The following is a 23,044-nucleotide window of genomic DNA, read 5'->3' on the forward strand; positions in this document are numbered from 1 at the left end:
AACAACAACAACAACAAAACCACAAAACCAAAATGATAAAGCATTTCACATCTACTAGAATACAAAGGACAGAGAACGTGCGTTGGCCAGGTTGTGGAGCACTGGAACCCCCATCCGTTGCTGGTGGGAATGTCAGGTAGTGCAGCTGCCAAGCCTGCTCCACAGTCTTTCCCATCTCACCTGACGGCACCTCCATCCTCCTGTTGCTCAGGTCAGAAGTCCTGGGGTCTTCCCAATTCCTCTGTCACACATATACTCCACACATGATGCATCAGCAAATCCCATTGACTCTACTTGTAAGACAGACACTGAGTCCATCACCACTTTTGCCACCACCACCCTGGTGTGGGGTAGACTCCTGAATCCTCACTTGCCTTGACCTCCCCTCACTGGCCCCTGGTGGTCCTTTCTCCAACATAAGAACCACAGGGAAGTTGTTAGAAACTTAAGTCAGCTCCTGCCATGCCTTTGCTCAAAACCCTCCAGAAACTCCTACTGCAAGACTGCTCATCATACTCAAGGCCAACGCCCAACTCCTCACTGTGGCCTGCAGGACCCACACACACTGGTCTCTGACTGCTTCTTCACCTCCCTTTACAACACACCTCTCACCACTCACTGTGCCACCTATGTGGGCCCCGGCTGTCCTTCAAGCACAAGTCCTTGCACCCCAGGGCCTTTGCACCTGCTGCTTCCATTGCCTCGATGCGCTTCTCCAAGTTTATCTCATGGTTTTTGCACTTCATGGAGGCCCTCCCTGGACACAACTTCTAAAATGGCCCTTGTGTCTCAATCCCTCAGGTGAATGAGGTCTTCAGCACCCTCAGTGTTACCCACAGAACTCTATATTGATCTGACCTTCCTTTTCCCACTGCAATGTACATCCCATGTGATCAGGAACTTTGTTTTGATCACTGACATAATCACAGCATCTGGGCAGGTACCTGGGACACAGGATGAATCTTTATAGATGAAGAAGCTGAAACTCAGAGGGACAAAGCAACTCAGTGAATCAGAGGCAGAAGGAGGACCCAGATCCAGACTCCAAAGCCCATGACTTCACCCTAGGAGAAAGGAAACCACGGACCTCTCCAGTCACCCAGAGCACTAAGGCTCATCTGACCTCCTGGCATCTGAGTTCCATCAAAATGGAATTAAGAACCAGGGTTTAAAAACAACACCAAAGCAGCCCAGGGACACCTTGGAGACATTTCAACATGGAACCCAGAGTGCCAATGTGGGAAGAGCCCTGGCCCCTGCCCCTGCCCCTGCCCCTGCCCCCGCCCCCTGCCCCAACCTGGTCCCCACTTCCTATTTCCCCTAAGCCCGGCTCCCTACCCCTGCCTACTGCCAGACACCTCACTAGTCCCCTGGCTCACCTGCCCTGGAAACCAGGGACAAGGCACTGGCAAGGGTGCAGCTTTCTGAACCAGGGCAGGGCATCCAGCAGGCCCTCCCATCCCATGCCAATGCCAGCTTTGCCCCTTTTATGAAGCCCAGTCAAATGACTGGGGAGAAAAAAATGACAAATATGCAGGAGCTTAGAAAAGGGAAGCTGGCCCCTAGCCGGGGGCGGGAAGCAGACAATAGGAGCTCAGGATGAACTCCCACCAGCAAGCTGGAAGCCCAGCTCCACTCTCGCCAACACTCACCCTAGGCCTGAACTGGCTCACTCAGACTTTTGAAGAAAGCCTCCTGGAGACTCTGACAACTCCCAAAGTCTGCTGAGAATCACTCTTGCTATTTGAGACTCTTAAGCTGAAGTCTTTCAAAGGTCCTTTCCTGAATACACTGGGCAGCTCGATGCATTTCCTGAACTGTCAGGGCAGGCTCCTATTGGCCCTGCAGGATTATAGCTGGGTCAGCAATAGTGGATGAAAAAGAACAGAAAAGAGAAACATGGAGATGCTAGAGCCCCAAAGCCAATCCACAGAGCAAGGGCATTTCACAGACCTGGCTGGGGAGATCCTGGCGGAGCCTAGTGCTGCACTAGCTGCCAATGTGCAAACTTGGAAATAGGCCAGTCCCAGGCCACATGAGTAAAATGTAGCATACAAAGGCCTGCGACCCTGATCAGTGGACCCTGCTCCCCCCTCCAGGCTGCCTCCCTGGATTATCTAATATGATGGGGTCTGCTTTCACAGCCAAGATGAGGGCTTGATCCTGCCTTCATTTCACCAAAGCACCTGGGTGTGGGAGGGACAAGCTGACCTCCTATCCCTGAGAACTTCTCCAGATCCAGGATCCTGCAAAGTCCAACTCAGCACAGGTCCTCAGAGGTGGCCAGGGAGAAAGAAAACAGACCTGAGTACAAGTCCTTCCTCCAAAGTTGATGAGGATACAAAAAGCTTGGCTAAACTCCCAAAGGCTGTAGGCCCTGCAGGCTCCGCAGACCAGACAGGGCACAGCCCTGTACAATTTCACTGGAGAAAAGGGGGACTTCAGTCACAGATGGACACTCCTGCATCACCCAATACAGAACCAGGATTCTAGGCTGGGCGTGGTGGCTCATGCCTGTAATCCCAGCACTTTGGGACGACAAGGCGGGCGGATCACCTGAGGTCAGGAGTTCGAGACCAGCCTGGCCAACATGGTAAAACCCTGTCTCTACTAAAACAAAAATACAAAAATTAGCTGGGCATGGTGGCGCACGCCTGTAGTCCCAGCCACTTGGGAAGCTGAGGCAGGAGAATCGCTTGAACCCAGGAGGTGGAGGTTGCAGTGAGCCGAGATCACACCACTGTACTCTGGCCTGGGCAACAGAGTAAGACTCCATCTCTCAAAAAAAAATAAAGAACCAAGATTCTTCCAGGCCCAGCTCCCCACAACCATGTGCCCTGGGGACAGGGAACTTCTGCCATACCATCCTGCAAGACCACTGAAACCCTCACCACCCCACTTCCTTACTGGCCAGATCTTCCCAGGACAGTGTCAGACATTCTGCGGTCAGGTACCTGGCAGCCTCCTGAACTCCTCAGAAGCCTTACACCTTCCTAAGGAGGATAAAAAAGTGGGTCCCGAAAACTCGGAAATGTAACCTGAGATCGTCAGGGTCTGCAAATTCCCATGGCTGCTGGGGGAATTTCCTTTATAAGTCACCATCAGCACAGGGAGCTAACTTTGGCTAAGTGCTTCCCAAATGTCCAGGGAATGCCACCTGGCAAGCCCAGGGCCCATCCTCAACACACATGGCAGACCAGGCTGGAGAGGGAATACAACCACATGCTCCCAAGCGTCTAGGACAACACCCACTCTGTGTCTCATCCCTTTCTTTGACCATATGGTTTTTGGTTGAGGTACCTTTTCCTCTTCCCATGAACTCATTAATCTTGCTATTAATACCAACTAGCATCTGCTACCTGGCTATCCAAAACTGAAGTGGCTTAACTACCAGCTTTAGGGAAAGGCTACCTGGAAAAATAGGACCCAGACGTTCCTCCAAAGGGAAGCATTTCTGAAGGAGACAAAATTCAGGTACCACCCTGGACTAGGCCTCCTCCTGGACAAACCAAGACCTCCTGGTGGCATGTGCTGTTTTCAACAGCCCTAAGCCAGGTGTTCTATACATCTCAGCTCCGATGTCCCCAAGTCCCCAGGGGATGGCTTTTACCCAGAGACAGCAGGAAACCCAGGTTGCTATGGGGATGGTGGCCACCGATCCACAAAGGTCTTAGCAGCCAAAGCAGCATCAGGCTCAGGGGCACCTCCTGGGCTCCAGACTGACAACCACCATGGGCACGGGAGGCTGCTGGGTGGTGGCGCTGCAGCAGCCAGTGCTGTGTGGATGTGCCCCAAGCCGTTGGGCCAGCTCCCAGCAGAGACACCGGGCCTCCTGGACCAGCCCACGAGAGCTCAGGAGGCAGCTGAAGGCCCTCCCAGGTTTGGGGCCCCTTGTGGTACCCCAGTACCAAGACCCTGCAGCTGATACACAGCCTGGGTCTGACTCTGACTAGTTGTGTTTCCCAGGGGGAAGTCCTTGCACATCTAGCCTCAGTTTACTCATCTGCAAAATGTGATGAATCTATCCCTGATCTAACTGGCCACAGGATAACATCCACAGCATAAAGCATCATAAACGACATCCTGCAGGGTCGCACCTGGGGGCTCTATCATCTCTGCTCTGTTCTAATCCCAAATGTGCTCCTCCAAATCCATCTTGCCATGTTCCCACCCTCCCATTCCTGCTGAGCCTGACACACATACACTACCTTTGTGGTATGTTTTCCCAGGTGAGATACTCATTCCCTTTATTCAAATTCCTTGGTTCCTCAAAACATAGGCTCTCATAGACCAGGGAGTTTTGACTGCCAAGAAGGGACGGAGATGACCAGGTCTTCGCCTAAAACCCTGACATACTCTTTTTTCTTCGTTTTCTTTTATATATACACATTCAATAGAGATGGGGCTTCACTACGTTGCTCAGGCTGGTCTCAAACTCCTGGACTTAAGTGATCTCCTGCCCAAAGTGTTGGGATTACAGACACGCACCACCATGCCTGGCCCATCCTGGCATATTCTCAAATTTTAGTGGGGATCAGAATTGAATCACCCTGGGAGCTTGCTTAAAATGATGATTCCCAGGCTCATCTAGCAGGCATTCTGGGGCCATGGCAGGGCCCTGGAGTCTACATTTTAGCAAGTACCCTCAGTGACTGAGGTGTGCAAATATATAGCCCATGCTCTGAGAACTTAATGCTGCAGACTGTCCCCTGACCTCCCCCTGACCCCAAGCTATGGTCCCTTGCTGGGCAGCATTCTGGAAGGGAATTGTGTAGTATCCTTCCCGCCAGTTTCTCTACATGTACGCCGCCATGCATGCTCTAAGGCCCCGTGCAAACAGCACCTCTTCTCTGTGGCTTCCTAGGTGGTCTCCCCTCCCTCAGCCCAAAGCTCTTTCTGCGTTAGTTCACATGCCAATCTGCTCTGCTGGTCCAGGCGCTCACAGGCAGTGCTGTGTGGTGGCACATACAGCAACTGTGGGCTGATGTGAGCGGAACCGTCCAGCCATTGGACTGAACAGCCCTCAATGCCCCTCTCTGTGACAGGGCCCACCTCTTACTGGGGTTTGAGGGGTAAGTGTAGAGTTGTACAAGGACTTCTCTGAGGCCATTTGGGCATCTGTTCTCAGTTTTAAAGAACAAAACCCATGACACTGGGTGATGGGGTCAAAGCGACCCTTCCTGGAGCCGGAGCCAGATGCTGAGTAAGCAGCTAACCCTGAACTTCAGCACATTCCTTGCTTTTCTTGGGATTTTTTCCCCCTTTTCAGTGACACAACTTATACAACAAATCCTCCTGGCTGATTTCTTTTTGATTCAATATATAGGTGATTTCTGGTTCAATTTTGTTATTAGGTTACAGGTAATTCTCATGTAAGTGTTGATTAAAGTTAAAAAAGATTAGCTTCCCATCCCATAGACTAGAATTCTCCCTGGGCCTGACTGTAATTTCAGTGCAGAGTCTGTCATCGCCTGGAGCCTCTGGGAGAAGCCTCTAAGCCCCACACGGGGAGAGAGGGAATCCAGAAACCCCAGCAGATCATCCACACAGCACCATGAGGTGCAAAGGAGGGGCCCAGCCGGCTGCCCACAGGGAGGAACCGCTGGAGCAGCTCGGCCCCGGAAGGCACAGTCCCTGCATCCATCCAGCAGGCACCTACACTGCAGCAGAGGCAGGCGGGAGACTCATGTGTGACAGTGAACACAGCACAGACCATGGCCCCAAGGGGCTCCTGATGTAAGGTGGTAAGATTGGCATGGAGCTCCAGGGCATGTGCTGACTCTGGAAGGGGTCAGAGGGGGCCTCCTGAAGGAAGTGAAAGAACAGAGGTTGGAAGGCTGTTGGGGGGGATTCCAGGAAGAACTTTCCACACTGAGCTGTACCATGGAGAAGATCATGCCACCACCGATACAACAGGGCAGGGCCACTTAGAGGGTCAAGGGGATTGGTGAGCGGAGAGCTGCCTCCTTCGTGCCATGCTATGAAAGGAGAGGCCGTTTCCTCACAGCCTGGTTTCGGCTGATCTACCTGTGACCACAGATATTTTTACAAGGTTTCCAGTGTACCCTCAGGCCAACTGACCTATTTTAGGCTCACTGGCAGCAGACCCTGAACCAGCAACCTCAGCTTCCAAAGGGGAAAGCCTGGCTGGCCTCAGCTGGGGAAACCTTCCCTGGAAAGTCTCTTGGAGAAAGAGTGTGATCAGGTGGAGGTTGGAACAGGCCTGGAAGTCCCCGTGCCAGCACACAGCTCCCAGAGGCAAGAAGGGCAGCAGCAGAACAGGGCATGGGCCCGGGAGGCCCCCAGGGAGAGAAAAAACAAGGAGCTTTGACAAAATGAGTCATGTCTAGGCAGGGTCCCTCTCAGCCCTGTGACACCCCAACAAGGGCCTATTCTGAGGCACTGTGGGAGGATGACAGTTCTGCGGGTGACTGGCCATGGGTTGCCTTTGCAAAGCGCTGCTGGGGGCCTGGAACTGTACTTGCTGGCCACCACCCCAGTGCAGCGCTGAGGCAGTAAGAGACCCGGAGCTCTCAGGGAACCAGCACATTAGAAGGCACTCATAGATGGAGGGCCCAGGGTAAAAAGGCAGCAGAAAGTGCTCCCCATTTCTTTTGACCCCTTCTGATATAGCTAACTGCCCAAATCATACCTGTTCCTCAAGTAAACACTGTCCTGCTTAAAAAAGCATATGGCTGGCCTGGGCACGGTGGCTCACACCGGTAATCCCAGTACTTTGGGAGGCCGAAGCAGGCAGATCACTTGAGGTCAGGAGTTCGAAACCAGTGTGGCCAACATGGTGAAACCCCATCTCTACTAAAAATACAAAAATTAGCTGTGCATGGTGGCAAGAGCCTGTAATCCCAGCTACTTGGTAGGATGAGGCAGGAGAATTGCCTGAATCTGGGAGATGGAGGTTGCAGTGAGCCAAGATCATGTTGCTGCACTCCAGCCTGGGCAATAGAGAAAGACTGTCTCAAAAAAAAAATTAAAAATAAATAAAATGTTTTATTGGAAATTATTTAAGAGCACAGTAAAATTATCATAAGCTAAAAATGGATATTAAAATGCTATGGTCCCAGCCTGTGCTACAGATGTACGTACGCATGTTTCTAAAAGGATGACAGGAAACTTAACAGAGGCTAAGAGTGATTACAGCCACACAGTACGGGTCAATCCTTTAAACTTTTCTGCTCTCTCTTTTCCCTATGCACAATTCTATGACTTGGAAAAACAATCACTACAGGTTGGAGGGAGCAGCACTGGCCATGAGAGGCCTGGACTCAGCACCGCACAGGGCCTGCTTCGGGAACCTCCGGCCCTCCCCATTCCTGCAGCTGCTCCTTCCCAGCAGGGTGACCTTCCTGAGAAGAACTAACTTCCTCTGGTTCAAAGCCAAGTCCTCCTGGCTGCTAGGTCTGCTTAGCCCGAACCCAGCTCATTCATTTGTCCAAGCAGGACTAGGGGCTTAGTGGGTCCCATCCCTGCAAATAAGAAGACAGAAGCCACAGTTACAAGCTCAAGGAGCTCAGAGTCTGGTCAATAGATGGATTAGGAGACAGCATGGGAGTAGCACAGCCGAGGTGCACACACATGTGACAGGAGGGCCTGGCCCAGGCTTCAGGGGGCAGGAGAACGAGGTAAAGCAGAAAGGTGTGAACACGGCCATTCACTATGGCCCTTTATGGAGTGAACTCAGGTCTTGCTCACCAAGCTGAGGGGGCTGGATTTTGTCCTCAAGGCAGCGGGAAGCCTTTAAGTTGGGTAGAGGCCCAGCTCAGTGGCTCATGCCTATAATACCAGTACTTTGGGAGGCCAAGGTAGGTGGATCACCTGAGGTCAGGAGTTCGAGTCCAGCCCGAGCAACATGGTGAAACCCCATCTCTACTAAAAATACAAAATTATCTGGCTGTGGTGGCACATGCCTGTAACCTCAGCTACTCAGGAGGCTAAGGCAGGAGAATCGCTTGAACTGAGGAGGTGGAGGTTGCAGTGAGCCAAGATCATGCCACTGTACTCCAGAATGGGTGACAGAGCGAGACTCCTCAAAAGAAAAAGCTGAGACTCGCTGATGTCACTCTACGCCTCCAGAATTCTCTCTAGCTGTGGGAGTAGAGGGTAGACCTGAGGGGGCAAGAGGAGATGCCAGATAGGAGCAAGCTGCAGCAATGAGACAAGAGTGCGTATGGGCCCAGTCCAAGAGGGGACTCAAAAGGAGAGGGAGAGAATAAAGCAGGTCTGAGGAGCCTTAGGGCAGACTCGGTAACCGACTAGGTTCCTGGGGAAGAGAGGAGTTAAGGCTGAGTCCTTGGGTGCTACGTACTTGGTGGGCATTTGGTCAGGGCAGAGCACAGGTGGAAAATGCGGGTCAGCTGGGCATGGGAGACTGTGGTGATGTTGGTCAACAGTCAGCTGACTGTGCTCTCTGTTGAAGTCACAGGAGTGTATGTGGGACAGAGAGAAGAGAGGGGGTGATCCTGGAGGATGCCAGCATGACTGAGGGAAAGGGAATAGGAAACAGCCAGTGAGGGGTGACATGAAGAGCAAGGGAGGTAGAGGAGGCTGTCATTGGTGGTCTCAGCCCAGCAGAGGCCAGGCGGGCTGGGAACTGGTGGTGGTGGAGCTACTAGGGCCTCTGCTGGAACCACCTAGTGAGCCCCTAAGGGGAGGCCCCCACCCCAGGGCCTCTAGCACCTGCCTGGCCCCCCAGATATTTGACAAATGTGACTGAGGAAAGAATTGGAGCGGGGGGTAAAGGGATGTCCAAGGCCCCGTCTCTGGGCCTCAGGAAGGGAGCAGTGCCCCAGGTACCAGACCCAGCCAGACCCTCAGGACCAATGTCGGGTGCTGTCTATGGGAGGGTCTGCCTCAGACCCCCTGCTAGGGGAGTCCTGTGGGAGCTGGAGTCTCCTCTGGCTCAGGGAACACTTAAAGCAGCTTGAAGCATTTGCTGAGAGACAGCACCACCTAGTGTGCAGGAAGTGCACACCAAGCCATTACCCGCAAGCTCCGGGCCCTGGGGTTGATCACAGAAGTTCCTGCACCTGCCCCAGGTTCCCTGAAGACAATAATCCAGGGCTTCCACCACCTGAGCAGTGCCTGAGCCTCTGGTAGCAGGACCCTGCAGCATCAGCTGAGATCGACTCTGCCAATGGAGGAAGTGGGCAGGTGAGATTTTAACAGAGATCCATTTGGCCACAAGGCACAAGCAGAGATGCAGGGGCTTGCCCTCACATGGGTAAGCTCACTGGGGGACTGGGCTGATTGCAGTTCTGTCGTTGTTGTTGTTGTGTTTGTTTGTGGTGTCCTTAGGCTCACAAGGAAAATAAGTATGCTTGTGAAGCTCACATGGCTGGCCCCTCCCCTCTCTACTCCCAGTCCACAGAATTCTCAGAGCCTTCTGCAGCTCAGCTCTCCTGTACAGCTCAGGCCTCAGCAGTCAGGTCAGAGGTGTCTTTACGAAGGCAGGGGCAGTCCGTAGGGTGCCCCAGCAGCAGGGAATGACTCCTGCTACCTATTCCCCAATGATTTCCCAGGGTCCTCCCTGGCTCCAGCTTCAGCTCCAGGAGCCTCCTTCCCAGAGAAAGAAGTAACTGTGTATGCCACCCACCAAGGAGGACCCGGACTCCACGGCCTACACAGTTGGGCACAGCCGATAGCTTGCTCCTACTGCTCAGCAGTTTCAGGGCAAGGTCAACAGCTAAGTGGGGTCAGTGATCTTCCTCAGCAACTTGGCAGAGCTCATTTTTATTCTCAACTGTGGGTTCAGCTAGGCAAATAAAGAGTTCTTCTAAAAATATATTTTTTTAACTTTCCCTATGACAAAGAAATGAATGTACAATGTTAAAATATTAGTTTTAAAAGAATGTGTGACTTGGAAAGTGAAAGTTCCGTATATAGTCCTACCCCCTAACAAATTTTATTTTATTTTTTGGAGATAGAGTCTCACTCTGTCTCCCAAGCTGGAGTGCAGCGGCACGATCTTGGCTTACTGAAACCTCTACCTCCTGGGTTTAAACAATTCTACTGTCTTAGTCTCTCAAGTAGCGGGAACTACAGGCACCCACCACCACGCCAGGCTGATTTTTGTATTTTTAGTAGAGATGGGGTTTCGCCATGTTGGCCAGGCTGGTCTCGAACTCCGGGCCTTAGGTGATCTGCCCACCTTAGCCTCCCAAAGTGCTGGGATTACAGGGGTGAGCCACCGTGCCCAGCACGCCCTAACAAAATTTTTTGACAGCCTGGTATATATTCCACCAACTTGTCTTTTTTTTTTTCTTTTTTTAAATTTATGATACAGGGTCTCCCTCTGTTGCCTAGGCTGGGGTGCAATGGTGCGATCATGGCTCACTACAGCCTTGACCTCCTGGGCTCAAGCAATCCTCCCACCTCAGCCTCCCTAGTAGCTAGGATTACAGATACGTGTCACCACAGCCAGCTAATTTTTGTATTTTTTGTAGAGACAGGGTCTCCCTATGTTGCCCAGGCTGGTCTTGAGCTCCTGGGCTCAAGTGATCCTCTTGCCATGGCCTCTCAAAGTGCTGGGATTACAGGCGTGAGCTGCTGCACTCAGCCACCAGCTTTTTTTCTATGCACATATACAACTTGTGTGTATATGTGTTGTTGCTGGTTTTTGTTTTTTGTTTTTTCTGAGATGGAGTCTTGCTATGTTGCCCAGGCTGGAGTGCAGAGGTGCAATCTCAGCTCACTACAGCTTCCACCTCCCAGGTTCAAGTGATTCTCCTGCCTCAGCCTCCCGAGTACCTGGGATTACAGGTGCATACCACCATGCCTGGCTAATTTTTGTATTTTTAGTAGAGACAGGGTTTCGTCATGTTGGCCAAGCTGGTCTCAAATTCCTGACCTCAGATGATCCACCCACCTCGGCCTCCTAAAGTGCTGGAATTACAGGTGTGAGCCACCACACCTGGCCTGTTGCTGCTTTTTATACTGACATGCGGTCCTACATTTTGAAGTCTCTTATTTTGATTTTTTCCCAAGAGTCTTCAACCGGAGGCTTTCTTACCATCCCAGCTCAAATTCAGGTTAACTCAGTGACCAAGACTAAGTGGGAAGAAAGGGGACTCCCCTTTCTTCAACCTGAAGGTTTCAGGTTGACATGAGTCAGAAGCCAGGGTAAAGGGTGCCATGCTAGAAACCCAGATTAGCCTTGGAAGAGAAGAGACCTCACCCAAGAGATCCCAGGACGGGGCGGGAGCTGACGCCAAGCAAAACAGGCTGCTGCATGATCCAGGAGGCACACCTGGGCAGACGCACCCAGGCAGGCTGTGCATGGTGAGCTGCTGTCCCAGGGAGCTGCCTGAGCCACTGCCACATCCTGGAAGGTTTCTGCTGAGTTGGGTGCACTAGCCAGGTCACACCCAGCATCAGCACTTGGGAACCGGATCCTGTGCCAGGGCAGAGCCCTGAGACATCCAGAGAACAAGGGCTGGCTGGTGATCTATGTCAGGCCCCACATGCCAGCCTCAAACACAGCAAACGCAGCCATCAGCACTCTGCTTCCGGGAGCCTGCTTGCATCTGGACATGTCACAGGTTACAATATTTCATGGCCAATCATTCCAACAAAGCATAAACAGAATATTAAGTGTATTAGGTGAATAGGTAAGCAAAAAAAGAAAAATTTTAAAATTAAAAAAAATAAAAACAGAATAAAAGGAAAGGACTCTATGGAGATGCTGGTCAGAACACTGGGCCTCAGTGTCATGATAAGCCTTCCAGAGAAGGAGAACCTTGCTAAGCGGCCAAGGGACGTGGAGCTGTCCAGTAGCCATGTGGGTTATGGGCAAGATGGCAGACAGCAAAGAGCTCCTCAGTCTCAGGTGTGCATCCCAGGACTCCCCAGTAACCACCTGGCTGCATGACCAAGTAACTTACTGCTTCCAAATCCCAGTTTCCTTGCTTGTTAAGTGGAAGTATTAATACAAATAGTAGCTACCTACAATAGCATGAAGTGATATATATCAAGCACTAAGCACAGTGCCTGCTACACAACAAACACTCAAATCTGCCTGTTACCATGCTGATTGGTTGAGGTCACTCAAAAAAGATACAACTCCCTCAGGCGCATGGAGACATCAGGCGTTTGGGGCATTCCTTCTAGCCACAGCCAGCACCGTACCAGCCATAATGTGGTCTGTGCCCAGAACAACAGTGATGGCAGTGTCCTAGCACACAAGGGCAGCTTCTCTCTCCTGGACAGGATGCTGCGTGGGTAGAGGTCAGGCCAAAGGTTAAAGAAATGTGATAATCAGTCTCTGCAGTTACGAGGGCCCCCAGACACCTCCATTTCCTGCCTCTTTCAGGCCTAAGAAAGGGATCCTGCCATTTGCCTTGTAGAGTCCTTGGCTCTCACCTGGGGAAGGAAATGGGTCAGGTGGGAGGCTCCAGAGGCTCCCTGGCTCAGCTCTGCAGGTGGAGGGAGCTGCAGCCCCTCCTAGTGGGCCCTGGGTCTCATGGATCACCCATCAAAGAGGGCTGGAGTGCTTTCTAAAGGAACCATAAGTTGGTGACCCTGGGACTTGTGCCACTGCCCCAGCCCCTCTACCGCTGACTCACCCTGGTCGATGGAGTGCGGAGGCAGCTGGCTGAGCTGGCTGTTGACCACCCCCGCATAGGTTCGCAGGAACTCCTCCTCGCTGGCTGTCAGCTGCAGGGTGAGAGAGCCATCGTGAGGGGCAAGCAGCATGCACCTGTTCCCTAAAAAGCACCTGTACCCCAGAGGCACTGCCTAGGCCTGCTTGGTCCTTGGGTGGTGCCTCCTCCTTTGCTTCTCGGGCCTCTGTTCCTGAGATTTGACCCCTTTGCTTTCAGAGCCAGGACACCGCCCTCCCATCCTCCTTAAACTTGGTCCAGGGGTCCACAGGCCTTGCCACTCAGACTGAATCTGAGATTAGGGTCTGGTCTAGTACAGGGCCAGTGGAAGACACAGGCCCTGGCCAGAAGGCTGAGGGGTAATTCCATGTCCCTCTGCTCTTTTTGAGAAATATCCCTGCACCCGCATGCCTGCTGCCTCCTCAGCGCCTGTTCTGCCAGGCTGTCCCTCAGATGCCCCCTGGGAGAGAAGACTTTCAGGGTTGGGAGGGGGAGAAAAGGAAGATCAGGGCCTTGAGACCCTCACACACCTGGTCCCAACCTGGCACAGGGGTGGGCAGACTACCCAGCAGGGCCCCCAGAACTCAACGTGCTGGGGTCTGTGCCTGGGGGACAGAAGCGGCCCTAGAGCCAAGCCACAGGCCCGGGGGCCCCTGCTCAGTCCGTGGCTCCGCAGGAGGCAGCTGCAGTGGCTCCGCCCTCCAATAGCCCAGCAGGGCCCCTCCCTGGGGGCCACTGCCTGACACCTCGCAGGCACTCACGTTTGAGCCCATCTTCCGCAGCATGAGCAGCACTCGGACCTTCTGCTGAATGTACATCTCCTCCGGACTCTTCCCGGGAGCTCCCTCGCGGTTCATCCCCCTGCCCGGCTCTGGGGACTCCTGCAGAAAAGGTAGCAGCATGGAAGAGGAAGAGATCAGGATGTGACATACTGGGACACTGACACTGCTAGTGACCCTCACTCCTCCCAGGAGCCCCTTTCCACCCGCAGTCTCCCTTCTGGGAGCATGGGGCAGGTGGCGAGGTGCTGGGTTCCTCCCTCACCCACACCGGTCCCAGCCAGCTGGGCTGAGCAGCTCTGTTCTCCAGCGGGCGCTGCAGGAACCAGCCTGCCTGCTGCCTCTGTGAATGGAGCTGTTGGGTCCAGGGAGACTGAGATGACCCAGACTGCTGGTTGTTTCTACCTGCCAGCCATCCCAGAGCAAGGCTCCTACTACAAGCCACAGGACATATGGTGCATGAAGCCCCATATGTCCCAGGTTTTCAAAAAAAGCAACCTCCACGTGGGGCAAAAAACTGATGGGATCAGAGGTAGCTGGTTGGGGCCTTTGGCTCAAGAAACCATGAAATCAGTGCCCAGCCCCCAAACACTGAGACAGCTCCCTCAGCAAAAGCCCATGACAAGTTTAAGAGGCCAGGGCTATGGCTCCTGAGCTGGGCTCAATGGAAAGACACTGACCCAGGGCTGCAGGGCGTGCTACCTCAACCTTCACAAACCCACCCCACCTGGCAGAGGGTGGCTCCTGCAGGCTGCTGGGAAGGCCAGCAGCCGTGTCCACATGCAGCAGGGACCTAACCTACAGAAAGTCCCCAGGAGAGAAGTCCAGAGCCTCCTCCCTCCAGGAGGAGCTGGAGGAGAGGAAGCTGGGTATGGAGGGGCTTGGGTTACACAGTGGTAACTCCTGGATGAGTCAGAAATAACGCAGCAGCTGCTGGGGTGGAGCCTTATCAGCCCTGGTGCCAAGGAACTGCGCTCGGAGAACCACGGAACCAAGCTGGTGGGCCAAGAACACTCTTCACACCATCCATCCCTCCAGGACCAGCAGGCCCTGGACTAGCAGGCTTTCCCAGGCAGGGTGGCTCTCTGTACAGAGGGCAGCCTCAGCAATGTGCCAGAGCCTGGGCAGCAACCTTCCTGTAGGTACCTGTCAACTGCTCATTCCCCATAAGCTAATGGGGCCCTTGCCCTAAAAGTATGCACAGTAAACTGATAAGCAGCTGCATGCTTGATGCGGCACAGGTCTCTTTCCAGCAATTTCTCTAACCCCTTACAGCCCAGACTTTCTTACTCTGATGCCTGCTCCCCTTCCACTGCCTCCTGGGCTCAGAGAAGGGCCTAAGAGACAACTGGGAGCTGGGAAAGAGGAGTAACCTGCCTCAGGAATGGCCTCTGATGAGAGGGACCCCCAGGCACCGCCCAGACCCAGGGTACACCCCAGCACGGGGAAGGCCATAACTTCCTGCGCAGCTGAGCAGGGAAGCTCTATCCTGGGGCATCACTCCTTACACTGACCTATTCTCACTTCCTTCTATTTCATTAGATGTGCAGCACTGCCGGTCTGGGGCTGGACTCCACACAGCCTTGTGGGGTGAACCTTGCATCCCTGGGTCTGGATGATGATGCAGTTTCCACCTCTTCCCCGATGGCCACCTGGATCTAAGTTACCACGTGACCTCCTCGTGATCCCCCTACTTCCTTTCTTGTCCTTTTCTCTACATAATAGCCAGAATAATCTTATGCTTTTTTTTCCTGCTGGGCTTCAGTGAGCCTCCCAACTCAGCCTCCTGAGTAGCTAGGACCACAGGGATACATCACCACACTTGGCTAAAGTTTTAAAATTTTTTTTAGAGACTTGCTATGTTGCCCAGACTGGTCTCAAACTCCTGGGATCAAGTGATCCTCCTACCTCAGCCTCCCCAAAACAGATGACATCACTGCTTAAACCTACCTGAGAATGCATTTCGCAATACTTGCCAGGACCCTGCGAGGCCTCTGCCGTCAGCCCTGCCTCCCTCTCCAGCCTGCCTCTCCTACCTCTCCCCCTTGCTCTGCATTCCTGGCCCTCGTCCATTCTGGAACATTCTGAGAAGCCCTTCCCCACTGGCTGCCTTTGTACTGGGTGTCCCCTCAGCCTGGAACTGGGTTCTTTCCATCCTTTGTCTTGGCATCAAGACATCCTCCTAGGGAAGCCTTCCTTGACAGTTGCTCTGGTACCCAGGAGTACAGTGGTGTGATCAGAACTCATTGCAGCCTTGAACTCCTGGGCTCAAGCAATCCTCCTGCCTCAGTCTCCTAAGTAGCTGGGACCACAGAAGCATGCCACATCACTCTGCCACTTTAAAAATTTTTTGTAGAGGTCTTGCTATGTTGCCCAGCCAGGTTGGTCTCGAACTCCCAGCCTCAAGCAATCCTCCTGCTTTAGCCTCTCAAAATATTGGAATTAACAGGCATGAGCCACCATGTCCACCTGTCCTGATTCTCTGGAAGTGCCTGGTGGAGAACTTGCTTACTGTCTCTCTCCCTTGCCTACTGCAAGGCCAGGGCCAGCCTCTGCTGTTCCTCCGGGAGCCTAGCACTTGGCGGGCACTTAATAAATACTGCCTGATTGGCTAAATGGAATAGTGAGACAGCCAGTGGTGTCTAAGCTTCTCCCAGTCGGCAATATCCAGATCCATCTAGGGCCAAAGGTCATTGTGTTAAGAGACCAAAGTACCTAACCCAGTCTCCCATAACCAAATTTAGCTTTTCCAAAGGACTCTCACTTTGTAGTGTGCCTTGGGCTATTGTGTTCTCCAACAAACATCTGAAATGCTCTGTAAACTATTTGAGCTGGGAGTTATGGCTTCCAGGAGTAAAAATCTTCCAATTCCATCTGGCTAGTTTTCATTTGCTCTCTCTTGGTGAGAGACAGGATGAAATACAAGGAACTGGCCACTAGGTGTCACCACACACAAAAGCACCAGCTTTGCTTCCTTCCCACCCCTAGCTGGCTCTCCCAGGGCTCCAGACCAGCCTCTCCCAGGGCTCCAGTTCAAGCTGACCAGTCCTTAGCCAATGTGGAAAGCAGATCACCCCTGCTCTGGCTCTCCCTATTTCAAACCTACTATCACAAACCACATTGCAGCCCCAGGTCCCAGGCAAGATCTATTTATTCATTCAGAGAGCCAGCTCTGCCCTGGCAAGGACTGATGGATGTCTGGTTTTTGCTGCCGCATTCCCTCAGGACCCGGTGGTCTGGGTACACAGTAGGTGCTTCCCAGAGGAACGTCGGTTCTGCATCACAAACTGCTTCCATCAAAGACTGCCTCCATGGGCCCAGCTTTACAGAATGCTGCCCTGTCCAACAAGCCTTCTATGAACAGCTCGCACTGATAGGTGCCGCCCTGTCTTCCCGGCTAGTGCAGCCTTGCTGTCCTGGGAATGCCTAATGCTGGGATTCCCGGGGCTTGGGCTGCCCAGCTGTGGGCCTGCAGTGTCGCCGGCACCTGCATGGGTCTTTGGAGCCAGGCTACTCCTGCTTCAACTCACTTCCCTGGAAGAGAGAGTTCTCGCTTCAGGGAAGACTCCTGACTTGTCATTTCTAAAAGTCTGGTCATCGAGAATTCTTCCAGGCCTAGTATGGGCTGACTGCGTCCTGCTGCCTAACAAGAGGTCACACTCAGGGCTGGATCTGGAGCAGAAATGCGGTCAGGAGCACACGTTCCTGCCCTTCCCATTTCAACACAGAAACACCATGACTGGCTTACATAATTCTCTCCTAATGTGCAGCAAGGGTGTTAATGAGGAGCAAACTCATAATTGGAAAGAATAAATCATAATCAACCCAAAGAATACAGACATTTCGGTCATGGTGTGCTAAAAGTATATTAAAGTATGTCTTTGTTGCCTATACAAGCAAATGTGCTATTAAATTTTTATCATAATTCTGACAAGCATCAGATTCATTTCACTTGAGAAATCTTATTTTCCCCTGTAGGGATGAAAAACTGGTCTCCATTAAAATATGTTTAAATTACATAAACTAAAACTGCAACTAAATTAGACACGTTAATTATTCATCCAGTCCTTGAACATGAGAACCAAAAGTAATGATGATTCTCAATTATGGTCTCTTGGCTAACCCCATAAACATTCCAGTGTCTAAAACGGGGCAGCACTTCCACTCAAAATCCTAAGAAAATTTCTATTAGCTGCCCAAGTCAGAGGCGAGCCAAAAAAAGGAAAATGAAAAGAAACAGGCCGGGCACAGTGGCTCATGCCTGTAATCCCAGCACTTTGGGAAGCTGAGGCAGGCAGATCATCTGAGGTTAGGAGTTTGAGACCAGCCTGGCCAACATGCTTAAACCTTGTCTCTACTACAAATACAAAAAATTAGCCGGGTATGGTGGCGGGTGCCTGTAATCCCAGCTACTCGGAAGCCTGAGACAGCAGAATCACTTGAATTTAGGAGACGGCAGTTGCTGTGAGCCAAGACTGCGCCATGCACTCCAGCCTGAGCAACAGAGTGAGACTCTTGTCTCAAAAACAACAAAACAGAAAAGATACAACGGGCAACTATTAACTATTTAAATGAATCCTGAGGGGACAGGTCTGTGGTTATATTTTATGCAGTAGGCAATCACACATTCCGCAAAAAGTGAGTGCCATCCCAGAAAATGACATCTGATTGGGGCAAATTCAATGAAAAGACATTAAGGTACATACTTTCAAATTAGACCCAGAGACACAATCCTGTTTCTCTCTTTCTCTCTCTCTCTCTCTCTCTCTCTCTCCTGTTGGTTCGGAGCCGCCTCTCTGTTGTAGAAAGCCTGGCTGGCCAGGAAAGGATGGTAAGGAAGTGGCACCCGACCACTGTGAAAGGTCCATACAACGGCAGAACTGGCCTTGGCTTCACAGGCCACACCACATTCTCAGGGAGATACCCAAGGGCATCTGTAAGAGGTACCCTCAGATGCCACACTCCTGCCTAGCCTTTGCAGGGACCTAATTTTGAACACCACATAGTTTCCAGCTTTTAAGCAGTTGATCTCACTTTAGAAGAATTAGGAGGCAGTGCAAGAGGGACCTGGAGAACAAGACTGCTGAAAGTTACACACGGCAGTTGGAGGCTGGATGGCTGTGGCTCTCTGTATGGGTCGCTGTCTGGGAAGTGCAACCCATTCTGATAAAGAGCTTTGAAAGCTGGCCTCGCTTTGACAGGCACGAGTGGCCCTGAATACAAACACAGCCACCTGCACTCATTTTTATTTTTAAACTGGAAGCTAATGCTGTTGAACATCCATATTTATCTCTGTTAGAATATCCACTTATACCCAGGGTGGTCTTGCACCTGCTAGGAGGATATCAAGTAAGCTCAAGTGAGGCCAGGCAAGGCAGGTCCTTCAGACACATGAGCTGCCTCCAGCCCCTGCACTCGTCTTTTGTTTTGTCCATTTTAAAACACATTGCGATAGATTCTGATACATTTAAAAACATAAAATTTACATTTTCATGATGTTTAAATTGCAAAAAAAAATACAATGCCACAGAATTGGTGGTTCCTAGAGCTTCTATGAAATATTATCCAGAGTCTGTACATGTCATAGCCTGAAAGAAACCAGCAGCACCAAAACATTCCCCAGAAGAACCAACACATCTGGAGAAAAGAGCATCATAAGGGCTCATGGTGAAAGGTAACAGCTGAGCTAACTTCATGATCAGCCCTGGAGCCTGGCATCCAAGACCACTCCTCACCCCCCACCCGACACTACTGTATGGCCACATTATAGAGTCCTTCCCCGGGGGCCTTACCTGCTTCTGGAAATTAACTTCAGGCAAACAGGTACTCAACTGTGAGGGGAGGACTGTGGCTGGGGAGAAGTAGGAAGGTGCCGCCCTGTGGAGACACAGAACACGGGTCATGGGAGGAGTCGGGAGGGCCCAAGCAGCTGCCGGGGCTGGGCCTGGAACACACACCCCACGCTGAGGATGCACAACTGCTGGTGGGAAGCTCGAAGAGCCGGGCTCTGCCTCGGTCCAGAAATACCTGTGTGTCTGGCAAGCCCAGGAAATCCGCACCAGCACCTCTGGGATAAATAAGGTGCTGATGGCAGCTCGGCTGGCCTGGCATTTCCGGCTAAAGCAGGTCAGTCCGCTCGACACCACACACCCTGCTCCCTTGGCTTAGTCACCAAGTCTAATTGAGACGCTGTGTTCAGAGACACTGTGGACCAGAATGCATCACTCCAGGACAGCCGATGGCCAAGTCCCACACCTGCATGAGAGGACGCCCCACCTACCAAATCTAAAACAACAAGCAAGACACAGGTAGCTCAGCACCCCGCAGCCTCTGTGCTCAGTGCATGTATATGTATCTGTGTGCTTGGTGAACACCTGCAGTTGTGTATATAAACATCAATTAACACAGACACATGCCAGAAACACATGAAAAGCACAGTGGCAGCTTGTTCGCAGACCTACAGCCTGGCCACATGTCTACATGCCCCTAGTTCACCTCTGGCAGGAATCCAAGAACACTGCCTTCTTTTCTTCTGCCTCCCACATACAAGCTCATCGTTCAGGTCACCTGCACAGGTTAATGGAACAGGAGCGTGGACCGCCGAGGGAGTGGAAACACAGGAGAAGCAGGAAGTTTCAAAGGGCGGTAGGAGCCTTGCCCACCCGCTCCAGCTGCACCACCTGCTCTGCTGGGGTACAAGACTCAGTGCCTCGAATCTCCAAGGCATGTGCCAACCATCCAAATGAATGGTGAGGGCACAGGACTGTGGTTATATATTATGTGGTAGATAACCACATGTCTGTAAAAAGTGGGTGCTTTTACACCCACTTTTACTACCCAGTCTTCTACTACCACAGTGCTCTCAGCTGTCATCCCTGTGGGGGGAAAGGATGGCAGACAACACTTTGAGAAACTGGTTCTAACGGTGGTGTGGGACCAGTGACAGCTCAGAACCCACTGTCTTCAACGAATTCTGAAAAGAAAGCTGCTCTATGACCCAAGGGGCTGAGGAAGACCTGTTTTCCAGAGAAAGCGGGATTTCAAAAGCCTCCCCTAAAGTCAGACATTGCTGTAAACCCGTGACTCTCTGTTCTGTGTGTCCCTTTAATCAGCAATGGCCCTGGAATAGAAAAGCTGTCACCCACCACTACCACCCCCTCCACCATCAGACTAACCCTATGGGAACAGGCCATTTGTAGCAATTAATTGCTCTTTTATTCCTCTAGATATCAAAGCACCAAAATACCAAGGAACCCTGGGGAACTTTCCAACCAAGTCCCCACATTCTTGCAAAGAGAGATGAAAAGAGAGCCTTCCTCTACTTCTGAAGGGCTTTAATTTCTTCTGCTGCCACGATAGACAATTATCATTCCTGTCTACAGGGCTCAGACCCTTCCAAGAAGCAGAGGAGAACATATTCCTGACTTCAAGGGAAGGGGTCAAAGGATAGGGACTGTCCAGGGATTCACGGCCAGCTGTTCTAATTGTCATTTTATTTTTTGCTAACCAATTTTTATTTTATTATTTTACTTAAAAGTTCCAGGATACATGTGCAGAATGTGCAGGTTTGTGACACAGGTATCATGTGCCATGGTGGTTTGCTGCACCAATCAGCCTGTCATCTAGGTTTTAAGACCCATGTGCATTAGGTATTTGTCTTTCTTTTTTTTTTAAAAAAAAGATGGAGTTTCACCATGATGGCCAGGCTGGTCTTAAACTCCTGACCTCAGGTGATCCACCCACCTTAGCCTCCTAAAGTGCTAGGATTACAGGCGTGAGCCACCGCGCCCAGCAGGTATTTGTCTTAATGCTCTCCCTCCCCTTGCTCCCAACCCCGTGACAGCCCCCAGTGTGCTGTTCCCCTCCCTGTGTCCATGTATTCTCATTGTTCAACTCCCACTTATAAGTGAGAACATGTGATGTTTGGTTTTCTGTTCCTATGTTAGTTTGCTGAGAATAATGGCTTCTAGCTTCATCCATGTCCCTGCAAAGGACACAATCTCATTTTTTTGATGGCTGCATAGTATTCCATGGTGTACATGTGTCACATTTTCTTTATCCAGTTTACCATTGATGGGCATTTGGGTTGATTCCAAGTCTTTGCTACTGTAAATAGTGCTGCAACAAACATATGTGTGCATGTGTCTTTATAGAAGAATGATTTACAATCCTTTGGGTATATATCCAGTAATGGGATTGCTGGGTCAAATGGTATTTCTGGTTCTAGATCCTTAAGGAATCGCCACGCTGTCTTCCACAATGGTTGAACTAATTTACACTGCTACCAACAATGTAAAAGCGTTCTTATTTCTCCAAAGCCTCGCCAGCATCTATTGCTTCCTGACTTTTTAATATTCAACTATATTTGTCATTTTTATAGTCAGGTCAATGCTCCCAGATTACAGAGGAAGAAACTGACGCTCAAAGTCCCTAGGCCCCAGGGCCCACCTAAGACAGTAAGCATGCTCCAAGAACTGCCTTCTGTTTTCAGTTCTGCTCTGTCACTGATTGGCTGTGCAACCCAAGGCCAGTGACTGCTCTTCTGTGCACTACATTTCAGCATCTGTATAAAGGAGATAGATCGTGACCTCTACCACATCTTCCCTCAGTGGAGTCACGTGAGACTAGGGCTGACTTCATGGGCCTGCGGGCTGGACAGTCACACAGGGCCTGAATTTAGGAGGGCCCCACGCTTGGTTTACTGTCCTGCTCTGTCTTGAAATTCTTTTTCTTTTTCTTTTGAGAGAGAGGGTCTTGCTCTGTTGCCCCAGCTGGAGTACAGTGGTGTAATCATGGCTCACTCCAGCCTCGAATTCCCTGGCTCAAGCAATCCACCCACCTCAGCCTCCTACATGGCTAAACCACAGGCACACACCAACAGACCCGTCTAAATTTTTTTTTTTTTAGAGACGGAGTCTTGCTCTGTTGCCAGGCTGGAGTGCAGTGGTGAGAATCTCAGCTCACTGCAATCTCCCCTTCCTGGGTTCAAGGAGTTCTCCTGCCTCAGCCTCCTGAGTAGCTAGGACTATAGGCATGTAACACCACGCCCAGTTAATTTTTGTATTTTTAGTAGAGACGGGGTTTCACCATGTTGGCAAGGCTGGTCTCAATCTCTTGACCTCGTGATCCACCCAGCTCAGCCTCCCAAAGAGCTGAGATTACAGGAGTGAGCCACTGCACCTGGCTGCCTGTCTAATTTTTATATTTTTTTGTAGAGACAGGTTCTCATTATGTTGCCCAGGGTGGTCCTGAACTCCTGGGCTCAAGCAATCCTCCCATCTCAGCCTCCTATTAAAGGCATGAGCCACCACACCCAGCTTTGAAAATTTATTTTTGTTTTTGAGACAGAGTCTCGCTCTGTCACCCAGGCTGGAGTGCAGTGGCGCAATCTTGGCTCACTGCAACCTCCACCTCCCAGGTTCAAGAGATTCTCCTGCTCAGCCTCCTGAGTAGCTAGGATTACTAGTGCCAGCCACCATGCCCAACTAATTTTTTTGTGTTTTTAGTAGAAACAGGGTTTTGCCATGTTGGCCAGGCTGGTCTTGAACTCCTGACCTCAGGTGATCCGCCTGCCTCAGCCTCTCAAAATGCTGGGATTACAGGCCTGAGCCACTGCACCTGGCCAAAATTTTTTAGGTTTTTTTTTTTTTG

The 23,044-nt window shown here is 51.4% G+C and overlaps 1 protein-coding gene across 2 annotated transcripts in view; it reads right to left on the reverse strand.

Moving 5' to 3' along the window:
• CTNNBIP1 (catenin beta interacting protein 1) overlaps positions 1 to 19,938 on the reverse strand; it is a 30,775-nt gene extending 10,837 nt beyond the window's left edge. Inside the window, exons 1-4 of one of the 2 annotated variants that reach the window (XM_012473637.3) lie at positions 19,889 to 19,938; positions 19,186 to 19,270; positions 13,376 to 13,495; positions 12,579 to 12,669 (exon numbers count right to left, since the gene is read on the reverse strand). In XM_012473637.3, the coding sequence (XP_012329060.1) occupies positions 12,579 to 12,669; positions 13,376 to 13,495; positions 19,186 to 19,270; positions 19,889 to 19,938 (346 nt within the window). Of the gene's footprint in view, positions 1 to 12,578; positions 12,670 to 13,375; positions 13,496 to 18,099; positions 18,119 to 19,185; positions 19,271 to 19,888 lie in introns of those variants that run through there. The other variant, XM_012473638.3, reaches the window with a different exon arrangement.
• Positions 19,939 to 23,044: the final 3,106 nt, after the last annotated feature.

Source organism: Aotus nancymaae, unplaced genomic scaffold, assembly GCF_030222135.1.
Source record: "Aotus nancymaae isolate 86718 unplaced genomic scaffold, 86718_ANA_hifiasm-v0.15.2.pri h1tg000053l, whole genome shotgun sequence".
In the NCBI taxonomy this organism is placed as follows: domain Eukaryota; kingdom Metazoa; phylum Chordata; class Mammalia; order Primates; family Aotidae; genus Aotus; species Aotus nancymaae.